At 53.4% G+C, this 17,019-nt stretch overlaps 1 protein-coding gene across 6 annotated transcripts in view; it reads right to left on the minus strand.

Moving 5' to 3' along the window:
* LOC119971823 (deformed epidermal autoregulatory factor 1 homolog) overlaps positions 1-17,019 on the minus strand; it is a 126,123-nt gene that overhangs the window by 6,679 nt on the left and 102,425 nt on the right. For 4 of the 6 annotated variants that reach the window (XR_005461920.1, XM_038808016.1, XM_038808015.1 and 1 more), the window contains one exon: positions 8,088-8,177. The exons of 1 other annotated variant lie outside the window; for it this stretch is intronic. Coding sequence is in view for 3 of the 5 variants with exons in the window: in XM_038808016.1 (XP_038663944.1) it covers positions 8,088-8,177 (90 nt within the window). In the remaining 2 variants the exon portion in view is untranslated. Of the gene's footprint in view, positions 1-8,087; positions 8,178-15,536; positions 15,640-17,019 lie in introns of all 6 variants that reach the window. One more of the 6 variants, XR_005461921.1, reaches the window with a different exon arrangement.

The raw sequence follows: 17,019 nt of genomic DNA on the forward strand, positions 1-17,019 counted from the left end.
CTGAGGCAGTCCTGCACCATCAGAGCGGCAGTGCTGAGGGAGTCCTGCACCATCAGAGAGGCAGGGCTGGGCGAGTGCTGCACCATCAGAGCTGCAGTGCTGGGGGAGTGCTGCACCATCAGAGCGGCAGTGCTGAGGGAGCGCTGCACCATCAGAGCGGCAGTGCTGAGGGAGTCCTGCACCATCAGAGCGGCAGTGCTGAGGGAGTCCTGCACCATCAGAGAGGCAGTGCTGAGGGAGTGCTGCACCATCAGAGCGGCAATGCTGAGGGAGTGCTGCACCATCAGAGCGGCAGTGCTGCACCATCAGAGCGGCAATGCTGAGGGAGTGCTGCACCATCAGAGTCACAGTGCTGAGGGAGTCCTGCACCATCAGAGCTGCAGTGCTGGGGGAGTGCTGCACCATCAGAGCGGCAGTGCTGAGGGAGCGCTGCACCATCAGAACGGCAGTGCTGAGGGAGTCCTGCACCATCAGAGCGGCGGTGCTGAGGGAGTCCTGCACCATCAGAGAGGCAGTGCTGAGTGAGTGCTGCACCATCAGAGTAGCAGTGCTGAGGGAGTGCTGCACCATCAGAGCGGCAGTGCTGCACCATCAGAGCGGCAATGCTGAGGGAGTGCTGCACCATCAGAGTCACAGTGCTGAGGGAGTGCTGCACCATCAGAGCGGCAGTGCTGAGGGAGTGCTGCACCATCAGAGCGGCAATGCTGCACCATCAGAGTGGCAGTGCTGAGGGAGTGCTGCACCATCAGAGTAGCAGTGCTGAGGGAGTGCTGCACCATCAGAGAGGCAGTGCTGAGTGAGTGCTGCACCATCAGAGTCACAGTGCTGAGGGAGTGCTGCACCATCAGAGCGGCAGTGCTGAGGGAGTGCTGCACCATCAGAGCGGCAATGCTGCACCATCAGAGTGGCAATGCTGCACCATCAGAGCGGCAGTGCTGCACCATCAGAGTGGCAATGCTGCACCATCAGAGCGGCAGTGCGGAGGAAGTGCTGCACCATCAGAGCGGCAGTGCGGAGGAAGAGCTGCACCATCAGAGTGGCAACGCTGAGGGAGTGCTGCACCATCAGAGCGGCAACGCTGAGGGAGTGCTGCACCATCAGAGCGGCAGTGCTGCACCATCAGAGCGGCAGTGCTGCACCATCAGAGTAGCAGTGCTGAGGGAGTGCTGCACCATTAGAGCCGCAGTTCTGAGGGAGTGCTGCACCATCAGAGTGGCAGTGCTGCACCATCAGAGCGGCAGTGCTGAGGGAGTGCTGCACCATCAGAGCGGCAGTGCTGAGTGTGTACTGCATCACAGCGGCAATGCTGAGGGGGTTCTGCACCATCAGAGTGGCAGTGCTGAGTGTGTGATCACAGCGGCAATGCTGAGGGAGTACTGCACCATCAGAGCGGCAGTGCTGCACCATCAGAGTAGCAGTGCTGAGGGAGTGCTGCACCATCAGAGCGGCAGTGCTGAGGGAGTGCTGCACCATCAGAGCGGCAATGCTGAGGGAGTGCTGCACCATCAGAGCGGCAATGCGGAGGAAGGGCTGCACCATCAGAGCGGCAATGCTGCACCATCAGAGCGGCAGTGCTGAAGAAGTGCTGCACCATCAGAGCGGCCGTGCTGAAGAAGTGCTGCACCATCAGAGCGGCAGTGCTGCACCATCAGAGCGGCAGTGCTGCACCATCAGAGCGGCAGTGCTGCACCATCAGAGCGGCAATGCGGAGGAAGTGCTGCACCATCACAGCGGCAATGCTGCACCATCAGAGCGGCAGTGCTGCACCATCAGAGCGGCAGTGCTGAAGAAGTGCTGCACCATCAGAGCGGCAATGCTGAGGCAGTCCTGCACCATCAGAGCGGCAGGGCTGGGCGAGTGCTGCACCATCAGAGCTGCAGTGCTGGGGGAGTGCTGCACCATCAGAGCGGCAGTGCTGAGGGAGCGCTGCACCATCAGAGCGGCAGTGCTGAGGGAGTCCTGCACCATCAGAGCGGCAGTGCTGAGGGAGTTCTGCACCATCAGAGAGGCAGTGCTGAGGGAGTGCTGCACCATCAGAGCGGCAATGCTGAGGGAGTGCTGCACCATCAGAGCGGCAGTGCTGCACCATCAGAGCGGCAATGCTGAGGGAGTGCTGCACCATCAGAGTCACAGTGCTGAGGGAGTCCTGCACCATCAGAGCTGCAGTGCTGGGGGAGTGCTGCACCATCAGAGCGGCAGTGCTGAGGGAGCGCTGCACCATCAGAACGGCAGTGCTGAGGGAGTCCTGCACCATCAGAGAGGCAGGGCTGGGCGAGTGCTGCACCATCAGAGCTGCAGTGCTGGGGGAGTGCTGCACCATCAGAGCGGCAGTGCTGAGGGAGCGCTGCACCATCAGAGCGGCAGTGCTGAGGGAGTCCTGCACCATCAGAGCGGCAGTGCTGAGGGAGTCCTGCACCATCAGAGAGGCAGTGCTGAGGGAGTGCTGCACCATCAGAGCGGCAATGCTGAGGGAGTGCTGCACCATCAGAGCGGCAGTGCTGCACCATCAGAGCGGCAATGCTGAGGGAGTGCTGCACCATCAGAGTCACAGTGCTGAGGGAGTCCTGCACCATCAGAGCTGCAGTGCTGGGGGAGTGCTGCACCATCAGAGCGGCAGTGCTGAGGGAGCGCTGCACCATCAGAACGGCAGTGCTGAGGGAGTCCTGCACCATCAGAGCGGCGGTGCTGAGGGAGTCCTGCACCATCAGAGAGGCAGTGCTGAGTGAGTGCTGCACCATCAGAGTAGCAGTGCTGAGGGAGTGCTGCACCATCAGAGCGGCAGTGCTGCACCATCAGAGCGGCAATGCTGAGGGAGTGCTGCACCATCAGAGTCACAGTGCTGAGGGAGTCCTGCACCATCAGAGTGGCAATGCTGCACCATCAGAGCGGCAGTGCGGAGGAAGAGCTGCACCATCAGAGTGGCAACGCTGAGGGAGTGCTGCACCATCAGAGCGGCAGTGCTGCACCATCAGAGCGGCAGTGCTGCACCATCAGAGCGGCAATGCTGAGGGAGTGCTGCACCATCAGAGCGGCAGTGCTGCACCATCAGAGCGGCAGTGCTGCACCATCAGAGTAGCAGTGCTGAGGGAGTGCTGCACCATCAGAGCCGCAGTTCTGAGGGAGTGCTGCACCATCAGAGTGGCAGTGCTGCACCATCAGAGCGGCAGTGCTGAGGGAGTGCTGCACCATCAGAGCGGCAGTGCTGAGTGTGTGCTGCATCACAGCGGCAATGCTGAGGGGGTTCTGCACCATCAGAGTGGCAGTGCTGAGTGTGTGATCACAGCGGCAATGCTGAGGGGGTTCTGCACCATCAGAGCGGCAGTGCTGAGGGAGTGCTGCACCATCAGAGCGGCAGTGCTGCACCATCAGAGCGGCAGTGCTGAGGGAGTGCTGCACCATCAGAGCGGCAATGCTGAGGGAGTGCTGCACCATCAGAGCGGCAGTGCTGCACCATCAGAGTGGCAGTGCTGAGTGTGTGCTGCATCACAGCGGCAATGCTGAGGGGGTTCTGCACCATCAGAGTGGCAGTGCTGAGGCAGTGCTGCACCATCAGAGTGGCAGTACTGAGGGAGTCCTGCACTATCAGAGTAGCAGTGCAGAGGATGTGCTGCACCATCAGAGCGGCAGTGCTGAGGGAGTCCTGCACCATCAGAGCTGCAGTGCTGGGGGAGTGCTGCACCATCAGAGCGGCAGTGCTGAGGGAGCGCTGCACCATCAGAGCGGCAGTGCTGAGGGAGTCCTGCACCATCAGAGCGGCAGTGCTGAGGGAGTGCTGCACCATCAGAGCGGCAGTGCTGAGGGAGTCCTGCACCATCAGAGTAGCAGTTCTGAGGGAGTGCTGCAATATCAGAGCGGCAATGCTGAGGGAGTGCTGCACCATCAGAGCGGCAATGCTGAGGGAGTGCTGCACCATCAGAGCGGCAGTGCTGCACCATCAGAGCGGCAGTGCTGAGGGAGTGCTGCACCATCAGAGCGGCAGTGCGGAGGAAGTGCTGCACCATCAGAGTGGCAATGCTGCACCATCAGAGCGGCAGTGCGGAGGAAGTGCTGCACCATCAGAGCGGCAGTGCGGAGGAAGAGCTGCACCATCAGAGTGGCAACGCTGAGGGAGTGCTGCATCATCAGAGCGGCAGTGCTGCACCATCAGAGCGGCAGTGCTGCACCATCAGAGCGGCAGTGCTGAGGGAGTGCTGCACCATCAGAGCGGCAGTGCTGAGTGTGTGCTGCACCATCAGAGCCGCAGTTCTGAGGGAGTGCTGCACCATCAGAGTGGCAGTGCTGCACCATCAGAGTGGCAGTACTGAGGGAATGCTGCACCATCAGAGCGGCAGTGCTGAGTGTGTGCTGCACCATCAGAGCCGCAGTTCTGAGGGAGTGCTGCACCATCAGAGCGGCAGTGCTGCACCATCAGAGCGGCAGTGCTGAGGGAGTGCTGCACCAACAGAGCGGCAATGCGGAGGAAGTGCTGCACCATCAGAGTGGCAGTGCTGCACCATCAGAGCGGCAATGCTGAGGGAGTCCTGCACCATCAGAGCGGCAGTGCTGCACCATCAGAGCGGCAGTGCTGAGGGAGTGCTGCACCATCAGAGCGGCAATGCTGCACCATCAGAGCGGCAGTGCTGAGGGAGTGCTGCACCATCAGAGCGGCAGTGCTGAGGGAGTCCTGCACCATCAGAGCGGCAGTGCGGAGGGAGTGCTACACCATCAGAGTAGCAGTGCTGAGGGAGTCCTGCACCATCAGAGCGGCAGTGCTGCACCATCAGAGCGGCAGTGCTGAGGGAGTCCTGCACCATCAGAGTAGCAGTGCTGAGGGAGTGCTGCACCATCAGATCGGCAATGCTGCACCATCAGAGCGGCAATGCTGCACCATCAGAGCGGCAATGCTGCACCATCAGAGTAGCAGTGCTGAGGGAGTGCTGCACCATCAGAGCGGCAATGCTGAGGGAGTGCTGCACCATCAGAGCGGCAGTGCTGCACCATCAGAGCGGCAATGCTGAGGGAGTGCTGCACCATCAGAGCGGCAGTGCTGCACCATCAGAGCGGCAATGCTGAGGGAGTGCTGCACCATCAGAGCGGCAGTCCTGCACCATCAGAGCGGCAATGCTGAGGGAGTGCTGCACCATCAGAGTCGCAGTGCTGAGGGAGTGCTGCACCATCAGAGAGGCAGTGCTGCACCATCAGAGAGGCAGTGCTGAGGGAGTGCTACACCATCAGAGTCGCAGTGCTGAGGGAGTGCTGCACCATCAGAGCGGCAGTGCTGAGGGAGTGCTGCACCATCAGAGTCGCAGTGCTGAGGGAGTGCTGCACCATCAGAGAGGCAGTGCTGCACCATCAGAGAGGCAGTGCTGAGGGAGTGCTGCACCATCAGTGTCGCAGTGCTGAGGGAGTCCTGCACCATCAGAGCGACAGTGCTGAGGGAGTGCTGCACCATCAGAGTAGCAGTGCTGAGGGAGTGCTGCACCATCAGAGCGGCAATGCTGAGGGAGTGCTGCACCATCACAGCGACAATGCTGCACCATCAGAGCGGCAATGCTGCACCATCAGAGCGGCAGTGCGGAGGAAGTGCTGCACCATTAGAGCGGCAATGCTGAGGGAGTGCTGCACCATCAGAGCGGCAGTGCTGAGGGAGTGCTGCACCATCAGAGCGGCAGTGCTGCACCATCAGAGCGGCAATGCGGAGGAAGTGCTGCACCATCAGAGCGGCAGTGCTGCACCATGAGAGCAGCAGTGCTGAAGAAGTGCTGCACCACCAGAGCGGCGGTCCTGAGGCAGTGCTGCACCATCAGAGCGGCAGTGCTGAGGGAGTCCTGCACCATCAGAGCGGAGGAAGTGCTGCACCATTTGAGCGGCAGTGCTGCACCATCAGAGCGGCAATGCGGAGGAAGTGCTGCACCATCAGAGCGGCAATGCTGAGTGAGTGCTGCACCATCAGTGCGGCAGTGCTGAAGAAATGCTGCACCATCAGAGCGGCAGTGCTGCACCATCAGAGCGGCAGTGCTGAGGGAGTGCTGCACCATCAGAGCGGCAGTGCTGCACCATCAGAGCGGCAGGGCTGAGGGAGTGCTGCACCATCAGAGCAGCAATGCGGAGGAAGTGCTGCACCATCAGAGCGGCAGTGCTGCACCATCAGAGCGGCAGTGCTGAGAGTGCTGTACCATCAGAGCGGCAGTGCGGAGGAAGTGCTGTACCATCAGAGCGGCAGTGCGGAGGAAGTGCAGCACCATCAGAGGGGCAGTGCTGCACCATCAGTGCGGAGGAAGTGCAGCACCATCAGAGCGGCAGTGCTGAGGGAGTGCTGCACCATCAGAGCGGCAATGCTGAGGGAGTGCTGCACCATCAGAGTCGCAGTGCTGAGGGAGTCCTGCACCATCAGAGAGGCAGTGCTGAATGAGTGCTGCACCATCAGAGTCGCAGTGCTGAGGGAGTGCTGCACCATCAGAGTAGCAGTGCTGAGGGAGTGCTGCACCATCAGAGCGGCAATGCTGAGGGAGTGCTGCACCTTCACAGCGACAATGCTGCACCATCAGAGCGGCAATGCTGCACCATCAGAGCGGCAGTGCGGAGGAAGTGCTGCACCATTGGAGCGGCAATGCTGAGGGAGTGCTGCACCATCAGAGCGGCAGTGCTGCACCATCAGAGCGGCAGTGCTGAGGGAGTGCTGCACCATCAGAGCGGCAGTGCTGCACCATCAGAGCGGCAGTGCGGAGGAAGTGCTGCACCATCAGAGCGGCAGTGCTGCACCATCAGAGCAGCAGTGCTGAAGAAGTGCTGCACCACCAGAGCGGCGGTGCTGAGGCAGTGCTGCACCATCAGAGCGGCAGTGCTGAGGGAGTCCTGCACCATCAGAGCGGAGGAAGTGCTGCACCATTTGAGCGGCAGTGCTGCACCATCAGAGCAGCAATGCTGAGGGAGTGCTGCACCATCAGAGCGGCAATGCGGAGGAAGTGCTGCACCATCAGAGCGTCAGTGCTGAGTGAGTGCTGCACCATCAGAGCGGCAGTGCTGCACCATCAGTGCGGCAGTGCTGAAGAAATGCTGCACCATCAGAGCGGCAGTGCTGCACCATCAGAGCGGCAGTGCTGAGGGAGTGCTGCACCATCAGAGCGGCAGTGCTGCACCATCAGAGCGGCAGTGCTGAGGGAGTGCTGCACCATCAGAGCGGCAGTGCTGAGGGAGTGCTGCACCATCAGAGCGGCAATGCGGAGGAAGTGCTGCACCATCAGAGCGGCAGTGCTGCACCATCAGAGCGGCAGTGCTGAGAGTGCTGTACCATCAGAGCGGCAGTGCGGAGGAAGTGCTGTACCATCAGAGCGGCAGTGCTGCACCATCAGAGCGGCAGTGCGGAGGAAGTCCTGCACCATCAGAGCGGCAGTGCTGCACCATCAGAGCGGCAGTGCTGCACCATCAGAGCGGCAGTGCTGAGAGTGCTGTACCATCAGAGCGGCAGTGCGGAGGAAGTGCTGTACCATCAGAGCGGCAGTGCGGAGGAAGTCCTGCACCATCAGAGCGGAAGTGCAGCACCATCAGAGCGGCAGTGCTGCACCATCACAGTAGCAGTGCTAAGGGAGTGCTGCACTATCAGCCAAGGCAGGATCAAGGATGGTCAGTGTTGAGGATATATTGTCCTGTCAGAGGAGCAGGAATGAGGACGTAACACCCTATTCGGGGCAGTATTGAGCAAGCATTGCCCTTTCAGAGGAATTGTCCTGGGGAGTGGTGCACTATCAGGGGGCAATGTTGAGGTTGCGTTGCACTTTTGGAGACGTCTCCTTTCAGATAGGATATTAAACAGTTGCCTCGCCTATTCTCTTGGCTGGATTTATAAGATCTCAGCAGTATTTGAAGAAAAACAAAGGAATTTTCCCCACTGTTCTGAGGCAAGTATTTCATCAACATCACTAGAAACAGATTATCCAGTCATCATCATGTTTTTATTCGTGGGAGCTGGCTGTGAGCAAATTGGCTGTCAAGGTTCCTACATTGCAACAGTGCCTACAATTCAAAAGTATTTAATTGGCTGCAAAATGCTTTGGGACATCTTGAGTTTGTAAAATGTGTTATAGAAATGGAAATTCTTTCTTTCTCACCTTTCGCTGACAGAATGTTGAACAGTAATGAACCTTGTGACATCCGGTGCATTCATTCATTGCTTCACGCCCACAGTTCACACAGGTTTGCTATAAAAGTTGTGGTTAGGAAAAAGATGAGTTACAGATGTTCCAGGGAAGCTTTGTTTTTTACACTTGGTACAAACCATTATCTGAATTTTGGCAAGAATACTTTTTCAAAAATTAAACGGAATGCACAGTACAAGATATACAAACCATGAAAACCAAGCTAGTATCTTCTGAAAATGGGCAATAACCACGGCCAACTATTTACAGACCAGCAAGTACTTCGGAGCGAACAGAATGACATGGATTCTGTGTTACAAATTTTCAGACGCCTACTTTGCCAAATGCTCCACAATAACAAAGTAGGTTTTACAAAGCATTGCACAGAATTAACAGCACAGAAACAGCTTGTTTGGGCTAACTATTCTGTGCCAGTATTTATGCTCCACATGAGGTCCACTACCTCTACTCCACCAAACCTCATCAACTCATCTTTCTATTTCTTTCCAAAAGTGTGGGTCCCTAACTTCCTCTTACTTTTCGAAAACTGAATAAAAAATTGAAAGGGCGATTTCAAGATGCCCGTTTAAGGACTGTAGATATTTTAATTGAACAGATATCTTGTCCAACAACTCGCAATGTAAGTATAGTTCAGCACTGGCTGACCCCTGCTTTTGGCAACGGCACTGACAATGTTAGACATTCGGCTTGAAGACCAGTCTGGGTGAACTGCAACTGAGGCGGCCAACGCGTTAAAAATGCTGAAGCTCGAGATAGACGGACTGAGGGGCCCCCCCACAAGCTTTAGATATCCGGTAATGTAGGTAGGAACTGGCGGCTATTCAAACAGCAGTTCAAACTTATTATTTCAGCCGTGGGCCTGCAGGCCCAACCCGATGAAAGGCGAATCGCGTTCCTGCTAACATTGGCAGGTTCACAAGCGCTCAAACTATATAGCTCTTTTCTCTTTAAACGTCAGGGGATCAGAAGAATTTTGATGAAGTGATAAAGCGCTCTGATTAGCACTGTTCCCCCAAGAAGAATGAAACGTTTGAGCGCTATGTGTTTCGCATGCGTACCCAGAGACCTGCCGAATCATTTGACAGGTTTGTCACAGACTTGAGGCTGAAGGCCCAGTCATGCAAGACCGGTGACTTAAAATCTTCCTTAATCTGCGACCAAATTGTTTGTGATTTGCTTTATAAGCTTCGGGCAATATTATTGCGGGAGGAAGATTTGGTGCTGGAGGACTCCCTCAAGCCAAGTGGGTGCTCGCGGAGGAGGCCTCCTGTAGGGGGACCTCGCTCCAGTCCCTCGCTGCGGCAGCACTCCCATCCCCACCCAAAAAACACTCTAGCAGCACAGTGGTGGTAACCACCCTCCAGACCTGGAACCAACTATGGCAGCAACTCGGCCTGACCGAAATGTCCGTCAAAGCCCCATCTACAACAACCATGGGAGCGATTCTCCGCAAATCCGGCGTGCCGTGAAGGCTGGCGTGAAACTGGCCGTGTTTCACGCCAGCCTCGGAGCTCCGTCCCGGGACCCGATTCTCCCCCCCGGGCGGGGCTAGTATCAGGGCCCGGGGAATCACGGCGACGCGGAGTTAGCGAACGTCGCTAACTCCGCCTGCCAAGAGTCACGGCGGCTGACGCGCACGATGACGTCAGCCACGCATGCGCGGGTTGGACGGCTCCCATGCGCGGATGACGTCATCACGCAGACGCTCCAAAACCGCGCATGTGCGGGCCGTCATGCCCCTCAGCCGCCCCGCGGACTGATCCTGCAGGGCAGCGTAGAACAAATAGTGCGCGGGTATCGGACCCGGTGCCCACCGGGAGGCCGTGAATTGTCGGGAAGGCCCTCCCGCTATTCTCCGACCCGTCGTGGGCAGCGGAGAATCGCGCCCCATATGTTTGTATCAGCACTCACCAACGTCACCTTTAAAAAGGGGAGACAGGATGTGGGGGGGGGGGGGGGGGGGGGGGACACTGACAGTCTGGGACTATACTCCGACGGCAGGGTCACAACACTGGACAAACTGATGGAGAGATTTCAACTAGCTAGGGGAAACGAACTAAGGTACCTGCAGCTTAAAAAATTCCTACGGAAGGAGACAGGGACATACCCACGACTACCACGACAGACACTACTTGAGGAGTTACTTGACTCAAACATTCTAGGTGAAGGAAACTGTAGCGACATGTACGAATGACTGGTAGAGAGGGCCGACACAGTACTGAATGCAACAAGGAAGAAATGGGACGAAGACCTGGGCTCGAAATAGGGTGGGGACTCTGGAGTGAAGCACTGCATAGGGTCAACACCACCCTCACGTACGCAAGACACAACCTAATGCAACTAAAGGTGGTACATTGAGCCCACTTAACAAGAACCCTAATGAGTAAGTTCTTCCCAGGCAGATGTGAACGGTGCCAAGAAGGCCCGGCCAACCACGCCCGCATGTTCTGGTCTTGCCCCAGACTTGCTGGGTACTGGACAGCCTTCTTCGTGGCAATGTCCAAACTGGTATGGGTGAAGGTGGAGCCATGCCTGAAAGTGGCGGTCTTCGGGGTATCAGACCAGCCAGATCTCTTCTTGGTGAGGAGGGCGGACGCCCTTGCCTTTGCCTCCCTTATCACCCGCCGTAGAATCCTGCTCGGCTGGCAGTCAGCAGCACCACCCAAAGCTGCAGACTGGCTGTCCGACAGATCAGAATCTCTCCAAATGGAGAAAATCAAATTCGCCATCCGAGGGTCGGACGATGGCTTCTTCAGAACATGGGCGCCATTTACCCAACTGTTCCAGGACCTGTTTGTGGCCAATGAACAGGCTGATAAATAATCAAGCAGCCAAAAGTCAGGGGAAAGTAGCCGAAACATGAGAAAAGAGAAGGAAGGAGGGAAAGACCCGTGAGGGTAGGGATCAGTGCAAGAGGGGGGTAGCTAAACGCAATAGAAAAGAAAGGTGAGCTGCAGGGAGGGAGAGGGAGGGGGGGGGGGGCAAGGAGGGAGAGATAAAGGAGGAATGACAGGGGGCAAAGAAAAGTAGAGAGGAACCGGGGGGGGGAACGACGACAAGGGAACACAAACTGAAAGGAGAGCACAGGAAATGACGACAACCATGATGAACATAGCAACAGAGAGTAAGCAGGTACAGGAGGAAGAAACGACGCAAGGCCGAAGCAGAGGCAAATGCACAACAACAGCGAAAAATGACCGGGAGAAGCAAGCAACATCAGGGGCGCCACTCCGGCCCTCCTCCCCCAGATCTATTTTGTATTACTGGTGTTGTATGTACTCTCTTTGTTTAAAAAAAACAGAAGAATACACAAGACATGCGTACAGGTATACTGCAATTGCCTTTTCAGTACCTCGATGTATATACACTTCCCCAGTTTTTACCTCCCCACACATTGTTTTTTTTTTACTTTTTAATTACGTGATTTTGCTAATTATATAGCATTGTTGTTTTTATCTTGTTTGTATTATCTTCTCATGTTTTTCCTCTTCTTTGTGTATACCTTTGTGTATACCTGTAAATATACTATGTTCGAAAAACCCAATAAAAAACATGTATAATAAAATTGAACAGGCACATTCTGCTCAGAACATTTTGGCATCAACATGGATGAAGAAGCCAGCGCCATTAGTGCTGTGACGCACCTCATGAAATGCGGTCTCAGTGCGGGCGGCCATTTTAAGCTGCCGACAGGAGCCGCCGCCGCCATCTTGTGCCCAAACTGTGGCACTCGACATCCCCCACGTCCATCTCCCTTGTCCGGCCTATGAAAAGGTTTGTTCCAGGTGCGGCCGTATTGGGCACTTTGCAAAGCAATGTTTTGCTCTTTCCACCATAGATCATGCACGAGCAGCGCATGCAGTAAATGAGATAAACACAGAAGAACAATTCTTCATTGATCTCATTGCGCCGAGAAACCCCACGACCAACAAAAACAAAGATGGAAGCAGAATCGGAACAAAGCATGAAGACAATCAGAATGTTCTGAAAACTTTTGCATCCGTACTCAAATCGAAGGTAATGCTCAATGATACTTTCATTCGGTGTGACTTTGATCCTAAAGTGACAACCAATCTTGTAAGTCGACATGCTTTGCAGAAGTTAAATGCGCAGGGAGACTTTGTTAACTGGTCAGTGATCATGTTAGACTTTGGCACAAGAACCCAGACCTTTGATGTTTGTGAATTAGTACTTTCGGTGGCAGGCATGAAGCACGCAATATTCTTTTATATTGTAAATTTGGATGTGGACTCAGTAATTGGTATAAAATCGTGTGAATCCTTGAATCTAGTCGAGCGGCTAAATCTCCTAGGAGTTAGCTGGTCACCTGAGCACAGTGAATCACTGCAAGGCATTACGGTGTGCACGGTGTATGAGGATTTAGAAGAAATCCTAGTGGAAGATGACAAACCAGGCAGAGGGGCGGAACTGCCAGTGAGCATTCCGCAATTCTAGTTAGTCTTGAAGAAAGTGCATAGACTCAATGGCATGATACGAGGATATGATGAACCCGTATTAAAGCATCTGTGAGATGTGAGTGTTAAATGGACAGAGATTGACAAGCCGTGGAGCTTCACTCTGGAGTTTACATTCGGGCCTAATGAGTATTTCATGAATGAGGTGATCACTAAAGTGTATCAGTTGGACTCACAGCCGCTGAAATCGTGCGTGGATGAGCTGCAAATCATCAGCTGCACAATTGACTGGAGGGACAGCAAAAATGTAACAGTACGAACAATTCGAACAAAACCAAAGTACAGGGATCGAACCAATCCAAGAACAGCGACAAGAACCATATCCAAGGAATTATTCTTCAACTTCTTCGGTCCCACTGAAGTTCCACAGGATGGAATTTTAAGCCAAGCTTTGGCGGCCAAACAAAAGGTTGATTTTGAACTTGGCGCACTATTTCGAAAACAAATAATTCCGTATGTGAAGTTATAATTTTCAGGCGAAAAGACTGATGATGATGCTGAATCCGAGGCCAACTAGTATGAAAATCTGTTTGAGGTTACTAACGATGATGAAGGTGAGACGGATGATGAACACTATGAGCTGCTTGTACATTACTTCTCCAGCAGCACAGGTGAGGCTCCAACCACACGGCTCCAGTGGTGTGCAAGCAATGATGTTGTGGTCATGGGGGACGTCCAGATCACGCTGGACTCTGTGGAGCGGGAATTTGGAGATGGCGCATGTAGAATTCAAGGCTGCTGATACTACTGAAGACCGGCTATTGAGAGGACCAGAGACGCAAGAAATCGTTCTGATCTTGGAAAAACTGGCCTCGGAGATATGTGAAGTCCCGCCACAAATCCTTGAAACGGCTCCAGTAATTTACTCCCAAGGGGTCGACGACACCGATGACAAGTGGGAGGACGTAGATAAAGTTGCTGATTGCAACGATGTGGAGGTTGAGATATTAGGTGACTCTGACACTGACTCTGAGGACGACCTAATGACCATATCATTATGCAGCTCCACGGACCACTTACAGATTTGCAAGTTCAATCTAGAAGACCCAGCTTAGATCAGCTAAACCAGATACTATGGTCAACTACAGTGATGATGAGCAAGTCACTGATGCTCCAGCACGCTGAGATGAGGTGAGACCGCCAACCACGGCTCCATCCACCATGCCGGCACTGGAAACCGAGGTGATCCAGCATGTTGATGATGCCGCAGAACTAGGCGTGCTCACACCAACCAGAGATGATAGGACAACATGATAGCACACCTAGCACTGCTGCTTCACAGCGCCAGGTTCGATTCCCGGCTTGGGTCACCGACTGTGCGGAGTCTGCATGTTCTCCCAGTGTCTGCATGGGTTTCCTCCGGGTGCTCCGGTTTCCTCCCACAAAGCCCAAAAGACGTGATGTTAGGTGAATTAGACATTCTGAATTCTCCCTCTGTGTACCCGAACAGGCGCTGGAATGTGACGATTCGGGGTTTTTCACTGTAACTTAATTTCAGTGTTAATGTAAGCCTATTTGTGACAATAAAGATTATTATTGTTATAGGAGACGCCTAGACCTCTTCGGGCACCTCACCACATAATGACAGCCAGTGCCACGCCAGGGGCTGCTACAAAGAAGACAACCAAGAAACACACTAGAAAACTTCACCGTGTCCAGAAAATGAAAAGGAAAAAGAAGAAAAGACTGGGAGAATGACCACATCCCACCAGGTAACCAGCACTTGCAGGTAGCAAGCAACAAGGTGCCAGAAAACGAATCTGAAAGGTAACACAACTATGGCAGTCTTGGACACAGGCCTTTTAGAGACACAGGGCGTAAGAAAAGCAAGAAGCCGGCAAGCAAGCCAGATTCTGCGGAGGTGGGCACCGACTCGAAACAATGGCGTCTACATAGAATGCAAATGGACACTTTTGGTAAAAACTTGCTCACTGCAGCAGCTACATGCCATTCCTGTATAAAATGTAATGTCGCCTGTAAAAATAATTTTATATTAATGTTTTGTGAGGAAGGGAGATGTAGTGATATGCCTATGGACTATATCATAGATGGATGGTGTGTGACCTCCAACTAGCAGGTGGTGGTACAGGCACACCATGCAGTCTTCAGACTAAGGTCATGTGACCTGGGACCCGGATATAAAGGGAGACACATTCGACCATCTTGAGAAGACTGAGAGGGTAATAAAACGTACATGTAATCAGTGGTCAGTGCTGGGTGTAAGTTCCAGAGGAGTAGCAAGACTCCATGATCACGTGCTCTGTATCAAATTGCCATCTTACCAGACACAATAAAAGGATCCTGGTTTGAACATATTGAAGTGTTTGGTGTGTTACTTCATAAAGTACAGGGGACCAAACACATCAGGTAGGAGGGGCAGGGGAGAGTTTCTGCAGTGTATGCAGGATGATTTTATCGACCAGTATGTTTCCGGCCTAATAAGAAAGGATGCATTGCTGGATCTGCTTTTAAGGAATAAGGTGGGTTAAGTGAATCAAAAGTCAGCCAGGGAACGTTTGGGAAACAGTGTCCATAGTATCATACGGCTTAGGTTAGCTATGGAAATGGGTTGGCCTATTTCAGTGGGTTGAGCACAAATCTGTAAGACAAATTGGAATCAAAATGGAACAATGGGCAGTGTTTAAAGCGGAGATGCTTTGGGTACGGTCAACGTACATTCCCAGAAGAGGAAAGCTGTGGCCAGCAAAGCCAGAGCTCCTGGATGAAAGGATAGGGTAGAATGAAGCAGAAAAAGGGTTTCAATGTCAGATTGATAACATAAGAGAACCTGGCTGAATATACAAACTACTGAGTGGAAATGAAAAACGAAATGTCGAGCAAGGAACGGATGAAACAAGACTGGCGCTGGTATGAAATGAGACTGGTTGATTAATGTCCTTTTGGGAAGGAAATCTGCAGTCCTTACCTGGTCTGGTCTACATGCGACACCAGACCCACAGCAATGTGATTGACTCTTAAATATCCTCCTAAATGGCCTACTTAGCAAGTCACTCAGATGCATCAAACCCCTGCAAAGTCAATAAAATGGAAAAGAATAAAATCAAATTACTTCGGATGCTGGAATCTGAAACAAAAAGAGAAAATGCTAGCAGCACGGTAGCACAGTGGTTAGTACAGTTGCTTCACAGCGCCAGGGACCCGGGTTCGATTCCCGGCTTGGGTCACTATCTGTTTGGAGTCTGCTCGTTCTTCCCGTTTCTGCGTGGGTTTTCTCCGGGTGCTCGGGTTTCCTCCCACAGTCCAAAGATGTGCAGGTTAGCTGGATTGGCCATGCTAAATTTCCCTAAGTGTCCAAGAAGGTGAGGTGGGGTTACTGGGTTACAGGGATACGGTGTGGGCCTGGGTAGAGTGCTCTTTCCAAGACCCGGTGCAGACTCAATGGGCCGAATGGCCTCCTTCTGCACTGTAAATTCTATGATGAAAGAAAATGCTAGAAAATTTCAGCAGGTCTGGCAGTCTCTGTAGGGAGAGAAAAGAGCTAACGTTTTGAGTCCAGGTGACCCTTTGTCAAAGCTAAAAGGCATAGAAAGTGGGTGATATTTATACTGTAGGGTGAGGGAATAAAAGATTCATAGCACAGAAACCAAGAGAAAAGAGTGCTAATGGCAGTTCCCAGAGAGAATAAAATGTGTGAAAGGCCAAACAGCAGAGAAACTAAAATATCTCCCACTTTCTATGCCTTTCAGATTTGAAAAAGGTTATCTGGACTTGAAACGTTAGCTCTTTTTTCTCCTTACAGACGCTGCTGAGATTTTCCAGCATTTTCTCAAAATGGTAAAGAAACCGGACAGACCACTTGGCATCGACCTAGGCATTGGGAAATGACAACGGCAAACCCAGCCCTGCTGACACTGTAAAGCCTTCTTACTAACGACTGGGAACTTGTGCCAACATTGGGAGTGCAGTCTCACAGATTAGTCAAGCAACAGCTTGACATAGTCACACTCACAGAATCAATGGTTACAGATACCATCTCAGACACCACCATTACTATTCTTGGGTATGTCCTGTACCGCCAGTAGGTCAAACCAAGCCGAGGTGGTGGCACAGTGGTACCCAGTCGGAAGGGAGTTGCCCTGGGAGTTCTCAACATCGACTCTGGACCACACAAAGTCTCAAGGTTTCAGATCAAACATGGGCAAGGAAATTTCCTGCTGATTACCACATACCATCCACTGTCAGCTGATGAACCAGTACACCTCCATGTTAAACACCACAGTGAGGAATCACTGAGGATGGCAAGGGCATAGAATGTACTCTGGGTGGGGGATTTCAATGTCCAGCACCAAGAGTGGATTGGTAGCACCACTACTGACCGAGCTGGCTGAGTCCTAAAAATAATTGCTGCTAGGCAGAGTCTGTGGAGGTGGTGAGGGAACCAACAAAAG

The sequence above is a fragment of the Scyliorhinus canicula genome, chromosome 9, assembly GCF_902713615.1.
Source record: "Scyliorhinus canicula chromosome 9, sScyCan1.1, whole genome shotgun sequence".
NCBI lineage: Eukaryota > Metazoa > Chordata > Chondrichthyes > Carcharhiniformes > Scyliorhinidae > Scyliorhinus > Scyliorhinus canicula.